This window comes from Pagrus pagrus, assembly GCF_965226575.1.
Source record: "Pagrus pagrus genome assembly, chromosome: 20".
NCBI classification, from domain to species: Eukaryota; Metazoa; Chordata; class Actinopteri; order Spariformes; family Sparidae; genus Pagrus; species Pagrus pagrus.
In genome coordinates, this window is record NC_140207.1 from 19,972,328 (window position 1) to 19,985,152 (window position 12,825).

The window sequence follows — 12,825 nt, forward strand, 5'->3', positions numbered from 1 at the left end:
GTAACTAAGTACATTTACACAACTACTCTACTAAAGTACAATGTTATGGTACTTGCACTTTATATTAGTATTTCCATTTTCTGCAACGTCATACTTCCGCTCCACTACATTATTAATCACAATTTTTATCACTATTTTGGAGGAATATACTGTACTTTTTCACCCCAAAACATTTATCTGATATCTTTAAGTACTAGTTACTTGGCAGATTGCATGCTTCATCAGAGCCAAAGCAGTGTGATTTATTTTTATTATTATTACAATTGGAAGTAAAACACTAAGTCACATAATAAAAAATAAAAAATGAACATCGGCCAGGGCAATACCCATATTAGTATATAGTATGTAAATCCATGTAAATATTTATATTTTACTTTTACTTGATACTTTAGTAGATTATCACCAGAAAATTACTTTTGATACTTAAGTACATTTAATATCAGATACATAAGACTTTTGCTCAAGTACTATATGGGTGACTTTCACTTTAACCAAAGTAGCTTTTTTAACACGTCTTTACTTTTACTTGAGTATGACTTTCAGGTACATTTTGGGTATACAATACAACTAACCTGAGGGAGAGTAATACTCTCTATACTGATTACTTTCTGGGATTCTGGCGCAAAATGGACTGGGGTATATGATGATGGGGCCCACAGTTCAGTTTTGCCCAGGGACCCTCTTGCAGGTTTATCTGGACCTGCTTTTAAGCGGCACCTGGATAAAGCCAGACTCTACCTCTGTAATCCAGCTTTTTAGCCACAGGTAGCACTGATAATACAAAATGAATACCTCCAATCACACTGTCCAAAACAAACATCTGCTCAAAAGGGGTCTAATTTCACAAGATTTCTATTACACCATAAAAGTGTAGACCGGGACTCTACACACAGAGAGAAATAAATTACAAATCCAAGTGTTACGCAACTTTGAATGATAATAAAGTGAATTCGCAGGGTTTGCCCTCAGCTGCAGGCAGCATTGTGTTGGTTGGTGCTGGAGACATTCTTAGTGCCTGCTCGAACATGTGGCTGCACTCGCGCTGTCAGTCCAGTTGTGCGCTCTCGCTGGAGAGGCGCTCTGTTGGGAAGTTTCTGTAAGTGAGTCAACACAGCGCAGCGCAGCGCAGCGCAGCACAGGGGAGGACGCCACCCAGCCCCGCCGTTGGAGCCAGTGCTGGGCTTCTCTTTTTCTTCTTGTCCTCCGAGGACGCGGGACACAAAGGACAACTTCACTCCGAGCCTCTTCGCAACCCTCTGTGGATTTAGTTTTCAACCGCCGGGATGGTGTTTGTCGCTTTGACGCGCCTTTTTCCTCATTGGAATTAACGCAGCGGAGGAGACATGAAAGTGACGGTGTGCTTCGGGAGGACCCGGGTGGTCGTTCCGTGCGGAGATGGGAATAAAAGAGTGCAGGACCTCATCGAGCAGGCAGCCATGAGGTACAAGAAGGCGATCGCAAAGGTAAGCCCCCCCGCTCCGGTGTGCCTTTTGTAACGTTTGGCGCACGCTGCATCCACACTGGAGCCCTCAACATGGCGCTTTCCACGGGGCTGAGAGGCAGGGAGAGAGCGGCCAGGGGGAGAGACAGTGGCTGCCCCCCAGAAACGGAGCCAGTGGGGACCCCCAGGGGCCCCTGGAGGAGGGAAAGTTTCATTGTTAGAGGAGATGCTCATGTTGGTGTGTTGTTTTTCCCCCACAAGTGCTCTAAAAAGTTGCGAAGCTCTCCTGAGTATCTGCCAGGCTGTCATGAAAAAAAAGTTCAGGAAACACTGGAACTGTTCCCATTCAGTTTGAGTTGTGTGTGCAGAAAAGGGCGCCCAGTTCATCGGGCGAGTGTGTACAGCAATGAGGATGACATAGGAACAAAACATACCTGTGCTAATATTTAAAATATCACAGTAAAAGAAATTGTTACACGTATGTTAAAACATAGTAAACTGGCTACTTCATACACATTGCACTTCCCAGTTAGGACTTTTACAAAGGAGAGTTAGTGTGCTGCACACTCACTGTCAGACAGTGTGTGCATCCATGTCTCTGTATCACAACACACTTAATCACTTATATGGAAAAAGTGGTGATGGGATCATGGAATGTCTATCGATGGTGAGGCCCTGCTCTGCACTCATTGCCCTTTGTAATTAGATGTTTTTTTTTAAGTTCGTCCAAAAATTCTTCTATTAAATGATGGAACCATGACTGTGTGATCCCCCTGTGCCAAAATCTGAATGAGGCCCGACCAGGACGCTGATTGCTTTTCCCTTTGTGGGTTTTCTAGCAGCTGCGCTTTAAAGCCCATTAAATGACTAATGAATGAATTGAAGTTTGGTACTGTTGCCATGGTTAGTGACAGCACTTTCCCCTCTCTGCCGGTGGGTGATATTATCATTGGAGTCACGTTAATGCTGCAGCTTCTCTTCAAGGGGCTTGGAATACCTCGATGAGCCCACGCTGGCTTTGCCTAATTATTTCTTTTCTTGTGTTTTAGCTTTGGAAAATCCTACAATCTTCTTTGTTTTAGGCCGATTGGCAGGTTTCAGAAAGATCCAGAGAGCGAGAGAGCGTGATGATGCTTCACTTCACACCTGTATGCTCAGCTATGCAGCCTTTCACTTCCGGGAAAAGGCAAATATTCGCCGTTGCTACTGTTGCTAAGTCAATTTTACCACTAAAGGCAAACAGTGACGAAGTAGGTCAACATTAACGCTCATTCTTGAAGAGCACTTCCTCCTTGGATACACATCGGCAATCCCACACATGCGCGCGCGCACACACATTCACTCCTCTGTTTACCAGTGCTTGATGGTTTTTCCATGGTTCAGCAGAATGGAGGCGACTGGTTCATTGATCCATGCGGTGATACTGTAAATGTAGAAGTGTGGGCTTCCCTTTCCTGGGAACACTTGGCTCCGGGTCAACGCTAACTATTGAATCCCAGGACAGCCAGGACCTTTGGACCACGGCGAGATGTAATCACACATAGTTTTATAATATCACTGCAGCTGACAGCAACACAGTGTCGCTTTGACCATTCGTTTAAAAAGTGTACAAGTTGTATTTTCAGGGCTGTATTTATAATGTAACAAAAATCTCACGCGTCCCCTGGCTTTCGGATAATGAATCATGCAAAATGTATTTGAATGCTGAAAAAAGAATGTCTCACTTTGGGCATAAGAAAGTACATAAATCTTAAATAATTCATCCAGACAGCAGTGAGCTGGGGATATTCAGCTTCAGCATGAACAGCAGAGGAGTGACAGGGAGGTGAAATCGGCATCTCTCATAATTCAGGAGTCTCATTCTGCAACTGAAGAGCGTTGTGTCTGTGTTCAAAGGAGGTGGTAGACAGAAGTGTAGGTTGTGCCTCTTCATCTTTGAGTGGTACCTTGAATAAGTACACTGTCAGAAACACTTGACGCAATGAATATAGTTGATTGCTTTATTCCTGAATCATTTTCAAACGTCAGTATTAGTCAGATTAGTCATTGGTGTGTTCCCACAGCCTTACCCTGACGTGATTTGAACACGCAAACTTCTGATCTGGCGTCAGACGTGATAGCATTGCGCCACAAGGTCATGGCACGGTCTCTGCACTGACTGCCTGATGTCTAAACAAAGACTCCCTCCGTCAGCGTCTGTTACATCTGAATGCAACTTTGCAAATGTGTTATTACACACGTAACCAATATCCATAAATGGCAAGCAACTAATTGTGTAACTTCAAACACATTTAACATAACATTCATACAGGGTTACCACGCGGCTCCCGCAGTTGAATGGCAGTGATAACGTGATGTGATTTAGAGCAAAAAAATTCACCGTGTCTTTGTCTCCTTCCACTATGTGTTGTTGTAGTTACTGTCTCTGGCACTTGTATTGAAAAAAATCACGGTGACGGTCAGCCCTGCTGACCATGACCTCAGTGAACTTTCCCCCAGAAAACAGCATCCCGCCTTGTGAGTGAAAGCCAGACAGGGTCCTCTGTTTATTGATGCTTATTATGTGATGTCACTTAGAGAAAAAAAACGTCATGAAATCACATTAAGTTCTTTGTTCATCTGATTTATGTGGAGACAAACTGAGCATAGATCAAGCATCTCCTGCTTGAGCTAAAAACTCATCGCTTCAACAACTTCGTCATGTCCGCCCTTTTCCCTACCTTCCTTCCCTGTACTTAACAGCCGATCCTGCCTCCGCCTACCTTCTGCCTGACTCTACAGAACTATCTCCAGTTGCAAAGATACTTGCCACATGTTGCTATGGTAATTCTGTGATGCTTTTGCAGCCTTTGCTAGTCGTCGCCTGTGATATCAGTGGTCTGTGAAATTAGACTTATTCTCCCCTCTGAATTAGCTTTGTCGAATTAGCCGAGCCCCATCCGACAGTGTCACAAGCTGCGCTGGTGTACCTGAGCTTTTCTCTGGGGACTCCTGTAGCATTTGTCACAGTCTCAGGGGAACCAGGAAGTGAGCATCAATCAGCCACTCAAGCACCATTAACTTCAGAGTCAATCTGGTCCACAGTATGCACAGTCATGAAGGATTAAGCATCTCATTCTGCCGCTCTGTTCCCAAGGCTGTTCGCTTTTCGCACTTGGCCAGTCAAGAATAACTTGAGTATTTATCACTTCTTTAGTCAGGTAAGCAAAAGCAATATGAAGCTGTTATTTTGTGGGCTTTCCTGTTGGCATACAGAGCATCACGTAGACGTGACCGGGAGGTTCAGATCTTTACTCATCCTCCTACAGTCTGGTTTCACTCACATCTGGTGCACAGTCAGAGATATAAAACAAAGAATACTCAAAGCTGATCCGTAATTTGTGGCTCTAACTCATTAAAGCGGTGCATCTCTAGATCCTATTTGTCTCCTAGTTTCCCACGGCTGTTCGACCTAAATGTCTGCTAAAGCCTGAAAGTGCATAATTGTCATTTTTCCTCCCAAAATTCCACACATACACTCTTGTAGACGTGTCACAGCAAAGTCAAGTTGTTGAAGTATACAGATGCAGGATATCCTGAGGGGACAGCATGGCGAAGCAAAGGCCCATATTTCTGCAACATATGCTGAGTATGTGTCCTGCAGTTCTGGGATGTCTGAAGACAAGTCCATGATGTAATTATTCATCAATTCATAAACCCATACAGATGCATGTGACTTAGATTGAAAATGACTAAGGTAAGGCACCGCTTGGAATCCTTTGATTTGGTGAAATGACATCCTATCACTAGGTATTTATATGACCATCTTTGCACTGTTGTCTGTCTTGATTGCCACTTAAAATAGCACATGCTGTATATCGTGCCCTGATTGGGAACACTTCTCTAGGCTCTAGCACTGTTATTATCACCACACAACTCCTTTTGCACTGCTCCAAACAACAAGCTCTCTGCAAAAACACCAGAGAATGTATCATGCCAGAATCCACTACTTGAATGTGGCTGGCGATGCCTTGAAATTTAAGATTAACTGAGAATCACCCGTAAAAGAATAGTTGGGCATTTTGGTAAATATGCTATGATAATTAAATGATGTTAGATGAGAAGATTATTTTTCATTTTAATTATCAATTATTCTGCTTATTGTTCGAACTATTAACCGATTAATCGTTTAGTCTTCTGCTTCTTTTGTCCAACCAACGGTCCCAAAACCCAAAGACTCTTCATTTACTGTCATAAATGACAAAGACAAACAGCAAACCTTTCATTTAAGAAGATGGAAGCTGCAGATGTTTCACATTTTTGCTTGAAAAATGGCTGAAGCGATTTCTAAGTCGAGTAATCGTTACTCAGAATAGTCTGCAAAAAAAGTTTTTTGATTGACTAATTGATTAATTGCTATTGCTTTTCCGTGCTAACGTTATCCATGCCAGTGATGTCAATCTTGTTAGAACGGCAGTCTGGTTGCGATGGTGATGGGTTACGTATGACTACTAACCACACCCAAACCGCTGCGAGCCTTGGTTTTATTTTCATTTTGAGATATTTTCTGCAACCAAATTGCCAGAATAAATATTAGCCAAGTACATTTCTGCAAAACCAGATAAGTTACAATTAAATGATTAGTTATGTTGCAACTTTATGTTGGCACAACGCTGTGCTTATGCTCTGGTTAGGTTTACGGATTGGAGTTAGGAAAAAAAACCTGTTTTGGTTGCCACAATCATGGATGGAGATGGTCCGACTTCCGTGAAAAATAGCCGGTTTGGTCGACAAAAATGTCCGGAAATGTTTGCTGTAAATCTTCATAGTTCTTGGAACCCCAACGTGAACACACTGACTTCACACCTAGCAGGTTGCCAGTTGCTGACCCCTGTCTTAAGTCTCCCAGCCTGTCTCTCTCCTTGTCAGTTCAAAACAAGTTGGGCTGTTGAGTAACTTGTGGTTCTACCTGATAAGGAAGGAATACATGGGAAGAACGCCGCTCCCTTTGGCAATGTAGGAGAAGTCAGGTTAGACAGTTTTCTGCTGCAGGGCAAAGTCAGACAGGGTAGCATCTGTTTGTTGACATGTTTGAAGTGCCACGTTGTTGACTTGTGGGAAAAATTAAAGACAAGAAAGACGCCGAAACATATTTTCAACGCTACTTGACTGTACAGGGAATCATTGTCCTCAACTAAAAGTACAACTAGGGCTTTTATTATTGGTGTATCCTCAGGTAAGGACAGGCACAGCCAGTGCAGGAACGCAAGAAAGTGGGAAGTGATGCTGGGAGGGTTGTCGGTGCTCATTAGCTCACTACACTCAGCAGCTCGCTGCTTATGTAATGGAGAGGAGCCGCTGTATGTGAATAAGAATATTACAGTAGTGGAAGATAATTGGGGGATTATCATGTGAGTGGACTGTACTAGGCTGAGCTGTGTAAGCCCCGCAGGATGATGGGACCCTGTGATTGATGGTAACTGAGTAAAAGTGGGTCTGCGGTTCAACTGTGGTCAAGCAGCAGTGATTTAGTTCATTTCTTCCACAGCAGGGAACAAACCAGGGGAAGAAGAGGAGAAATGTGCACTCAGTAACCTTTCTTCCTCTTATTGTATTCTCCTCTTGCTTTCTCTCAGTTTCCTCCTTTCGTGTATCATCATCTCTTCTTTCCTTCTCCCTTTTTTTCTCCAGCTGGTCGACACAGTGCTGTCTTCCAGCTGACTGAGCAGTGCCCTTGCTTTTCGTGCAAAGTCCTTCCAGGGGGATTGTTGCCTGCCAGTCGTCCAGTTAAACATCGCACACCCACTGCTCCAGAAAGTCACGAGTTAAGGTTGCCCAAGCATCCAGAAAAGATGTTCAGTACCCCTCTCCTGCACTGCACTTTTTCACCATTTGTCTGCTGAGATCTAAGACAGTGATCCATCTCATGAGTTCCTTGCTTCTGAAACTAACATGTCAAATTGGGAAAACATTTTAGGTGCTCTATGCAATGTCAAAAATATGCAGCAATAACAGAACATGCAGTGGTGTTTGTGCAAAACAGATTGCACAGTGCAAAACAGCCTGTAATTTCACATGGAGGCTGGTAACAGCATGTTTATAGTGGTATATAGTCATACCAGTAAATGGAGAGGTAGACAAGTACTTAAATACTAGTCTAAAAATGTGGAAAAGACACTTAAAGAAGTACTTTAATGTAAGTACAGTTCAGTCAGTGAAGACACAGTCTCTAAATAGCTGGACGATGATGTAAGTTTTGTTATTTTGCTACTAAGTCAAGCAAATATGAAATTAAATTGTAACGGTGACTTTCAAGTTAAAATGGTGAAAATTCAGTTTAAAGGCTGTTTGAAAGCTTTCTCATTCATATTGGAGGAACAGTGCGGGTCTGGTCGACTGTGAAACACAGTGATTCTGAACACACAGAAAAGGCAACTTGTGTGTTTTTTGATGGCCAACCGTTGGGATGTTCTTTGGTGTCAACGTCAGCTACTTGACCTGGCAACAACCAGAAAACAAGCAAGAAGTGATGCGCGCTGCAGAACAGAGCCCCTACAGAGCGTCCACAGGCAAGATATCAAGTGTCTGATATCTGTGGGCTGAACACTTATGTTTCGGACCGCAAGGGATTTGTAACCAAATATTGAATATGATGATTAGTGTTTCCCACACAATGGCTGTGTACCTGTGGACCCGAGCGACCAACTCAAAGCATTAGTAGCTGGCCTGAAGTGTGTTTCCTGATATTTAAAGGACACATTATTCCGATAGTAAGATGCAACTACACAGGGCTCACAGCAAGAATATACTTGGATTGTATGATTAGAGAGGCTGCTTTCAGTTATGTTAAACATTTTTTTGCACACCGTTCTGTCACTGCAGCAAATATCATGGCACATGTAGCAAAACTAAAAGCTATAGAGGAAACTCTCCAGAGGAAACAGAATTAAACTTTTAGTGTCTATAATAATAAACTGCATTAATTGATCAGGACAGCTACTGCATGCCAGACTATTTTTCTGTAAGGATCTGTGCGTGACCCTTTGATGTGTTGAAGAATACAGAACATTAATTAACATTAAATACCAACCGATCCTGTCGGCGAGTCAGGAGCTTTAAATAATCAATGAAGTATATCAGCTGTTCCTCCTGCACAAATGGGCATGTTAAGGGAGAGATACTCATATTGTCTCTGCTGCTGGAGGAACACTGCAGATAATGTCATTAATATTTTCCTCATTAAAGACATATTTCACCCACCTCCACCCACTGTTGATCAGAATGATCATTTTTATGACCCGTTCCACCTGATCCACCGACTGAGATAGGCGCACACACACAAGGACGTGCAGCAGCGCTCTTCCTCCTCCTCCTCCTCCTCCTTGGTTAAATATATAATATAATAATCAACAAATATATAAATATCAATATATTTTCTCATATGCAGTTTAACAGACTTGTTGATGGGACAGGTGATTGTGATATTGCGGAGGCAGAGGGTCCAACATCTCTGTCCTTCAGCGGAGATGAGTGCCACTGTTTAATAGCAATGAGTCACGTCCTGGTGCACCTGGCTCGCAAAGGGAGCGGTAGATGGCACCCTGATTGGTTTAATTCGTGTGACACCCAAAAAACACCCATGACTAATTCAGTCTAAAATCAACCCCTCTGCATCGTGCTCCTTCCTATGTGCTTAGACCATCTACCATTTAACTAGCAAAATTGACTTGGACACGCCCTAAACACATTTGCACCATGTGGTGTAGACCACGCACCAAAGATGGTTTAAACAGGGCCCTCAGTGAGGGAAACACTGGGTATATTGACGCATTGGGTCAGTACATGGAAGACTATGTACAAAAAGATATATACCTCCTTAACTGTTCCGCTGTTATAGAATCAATTGCCCTGAATTTAAGAGCTGACCGTTTAACTTTCTGTTTGTTGCTTCATTTGAAATCTACTGTACTGTAGTACAGAGTCAAAACCATAAAGAAAAGTGTACACACTTCACTGTATATGCCACAGTCTTTGATCTACATTTGCGTGGCTCAGGTCAATGTTGAGGAGATTGTGAGCGTGCTAATTGTTTGACAAGCTGTCTGGCTGACTGACTATACGACTGTCTGGCGAGCTTCCCCACTCACGTGAATGGCACCGAGGACAATGACACCATACTCAGTGCGCTATCTTTCTCAAACAGTGTCTCCCTTCAGGGTAAACCAGAGATAGCTTTAGGGCTTCCTCACTGGCGAGCATGTATCTCAGGTGTACACACAGGTGCTGATAGCTATGCACGTGGTAGGGAGAGCGCATGCATTCATGCAAAGCTGAGAGCAACTACTCTGGATGCTGGATTGAAAGCTTGAGTGTGACAGACAAAGCTGGGAGAATATCTGGCAGTAGCTGCTAAACACAGCAATGCTAGCAGGCCACATGCCATAATGGGAACTGCCAAAATCTGAGCATGTCATGGCCATGCCAAGCCGTTGCGTGACTGGTTTTCTGTCTGCATATATTGTGTGTTGGAGCATTCAGGGTCAGCGTCAGTTTCTGTTGTCACTGCTGGTGTGGTTTTTAGTAGTTGATACCGATTTCTATTCTGGTTTGCCTTGTTCATCCGCTGCCCTTGGAGCTAAATAACAGGAATTCCTCTTGCTGTCAAATCATTTACAGATTTAACAGGACTTAACGCAGCATAGCAAGAAGCATATGGTGACTTTGCTGGTGTGTTTGCACGCATGACCGTGTTTCCTAAGTAGGCATATCATTGCGTGTGTGTTTCTAATCATAATCGCTTTCATAGATAATTTAGCTCCATTCAGACATAACTCAGTTTGCCCACGCTGACATATCAAACAGGAGCTCTTGAAAGCTGCTACGCTTGTGTTATCCTATCCCAGTCACAGCCTCGTGGTGGTGGGGACACCGTTTTGTTATCTTCACCCACTGGTTCAGATAATCTGGCTAATCATTAGCCTGAACCGTTACAAGCAAGACAATGGAAGCAATGCACTGCACTTGATCTTGCATAACTTAGATGTGCACTCGTCTGGTGAGGCTCCTCTCTACAGCTTCAGGAATGCTAGACGTCAGAGATAGTGGTGAGAGCCTGTTTATTCAAGACGGTGAATACCTGTGACTAGATATCGTCAAGAACACTTTGCTTATCTGTCATAAATTGTTTGTATTTGTTTTTTGATGAGCCCTTTTTGTATTATTTGGATGATTTACACTAGACTCCTGGCAAATAAACTAGAAACCCTGATCAGAATTTGGTTGAGACTGACGGTAGATTCAGATGATGGTTTCAATTAGACATCTGTAGCATCCTAATCTAGTCCTTTCAAACATGTGGTGAAAGTTTGATGAGGCAAGGAAGCCAATTTAATCAACTGGGTCCTCCTTTCAGTAATGCACAGAGTTCAGGAGTATCTTTCTGTAGTTTGCTTTCCATTTTTGTTTGTGTGAAAACCTCGACCTAGACAGGATTTGAACATGCAATCATCTAATCATGAGTCACACACATCACCATTACGCTTGAGGTCTTAACCCTTATGTGACACAACTTAAAGACACTAACTATCATTGTCCTCCCCATAATGGAAGGGAACCAACAGAAAGGTGACAGTGCTTAAAGTTCCTGTGAAACAGCTAGCGGAGTGCTATTTGCTTGTTTACATGCTTGGACTCTGTGGATATTGACTGGTATTTATAGTAGCCAGTACTGCTGAATGTGCGTTACGTCCCCCTGCAATGGAGCTAGTGGTCCGCCGACCCTGTCCAGACTGGCAGCTCCCAATGACCATAGACAGACTGGGACAGGAAACACAGACGGAGGCCAGTTTGACGACAGCCAGTACAGTACCATGGTGGTTTTTTGACTACTGGCATCTCAGGGAGTTAGTAAATAGGAAGGCTGACTTAGCTAAACAGCTAACTTATCTACCTACCTAACGGCTGCTACACTTAGCAGCAGTTAGTGGTTACCTTAGCAACAAAACTACCGCTATCTGTCTATCAGGAAACTTCATAAATCACCCTGGTATTGTAGCTGCCAGAGGCTGTGTACAGTCCCAGACCAGAGGTGCTCATTGGGTTAGCAGTGGTTAGCAGTTACTTTAGCAACAAGTAAAGCTATGTGTCCAGAGTTGAGGCAGAGCAACATGGAAGGACTGCAGAGGGAGTGTGGTCCAGTTTCACCCAAGTTGTGTTTTTGTACAGTAATCCGCGAGGCCTGGCCCCCAGAAACACACATCATAAATATTTAAAAAGCACTCATTTCATGCAAAATTAGTACAAGCCCCCAAGTGAGGGATGAGTCATCAACATTTGAAAAAACATTGTCTCCCAAGAAATTACAGACTCTAAAATACCATTAAGAATACCTACAAGCCAACTTTATTGACATTGTTGGACCTTGTTCTGTGATAAAAAAAACAATATTACATTGACTTCATGGTGACTTTAATGATGCCCTGACAAAGGGTGCTGCTGACCTTGCACGAATTGAACGCCCAACCTTCTGTCCTGGTGTCTGACCCTCAACCTCTACACCGTAAAGTCTCAGTCTCAGCTTTAAGTTTTTTGTTTCCCATCTCTTTGTCTCATCACTCCCGCTGACCCCTCTTACTCCCTTCCTATTCACCTCTAATGCCGTTGTTATCACAGATTAGTCACTAGAATGTAATGGGGTCACTTTGGGGAATTAGGATCAAGCTCCTTTCATGTCATTCTGTCCACCTGACTGGTAGCCGATAGTCCACGTTTGGGAGTCAGAGGGGGAATTAGCTTCACCGCAGCCAACTGAAACACAGGACAATATGGCAGATTATCTTTTGCATCTTTATCCTGTCAAGTTGCTGCAGGTTTGTTGCCTGTCGGGAGGAGAGTTGAGATATATCTACTCCTCCAAGTTTCATCAAAACACCCTCCCTGTGCGTGTGTGGTGGCAACACGCCTTCATTAAAGACAAGAATTAACACATTGTTAAGTTGCTGCCATTGGATGGATTTGTGGACTACATAACCCATACTTGGATTTTTCAAAATGGAAAATTTGAGCTAGGTGACGAGCTGTAAATGTATTTCAGACAGAAAAGGGCCGACATATTTGCTAAGATGGAAAAGCACTTCCAGCCCCCCCCAACACATTTCTTAAAGGCTGTTTTGACAGCTTCCACTGTCTACGCTTTGCACGTCTTTACACAGAGGCCCTGCTTTTCTGCTCTTAAAATACACACAGGCATTACTTTTCCTTTCAGTACTGGTACGGACGGCTGCTCCGCTTTTTATTCAGGGGAAGCTCCTGGATCGGTCTCTGTGAGGAGGAGAAGCTTTTCTTTTATGGAGTCTAGTTATAGAACAATCGCCTACAATCATTTCTTGGAAGCAGAGCTGCTCCGG

The 12,825-nt window shown here is 43.3% G+C and overlaps 1 protein-coding gene across 1 annotated transcript in view; it reads left to right on the forward strand.

Annotated features, from left to right (window-relative positions):
• The first annotated feature begins 1,185 nt into the window (after nt 1-1,185).
• The window catches only part of LOC311249272 (partitioning defective 3 homolog), a 350,671-nt gene continuing 339,031 nt past the window's right edge, over nt 1,186-12,825 (forward strand). The window contains exon 1 of the mRNA XM_084340181.1: nt 1,186-1,463. Coding sequence (XP_084196307.1) covers nt 1,344-1,463 — 120 coding nt within the window. The 5' untranslated portion in view covers nt 1,186-1,343. The remainder of the gene's footprint in view (nt 1,464-12,825) is intronic.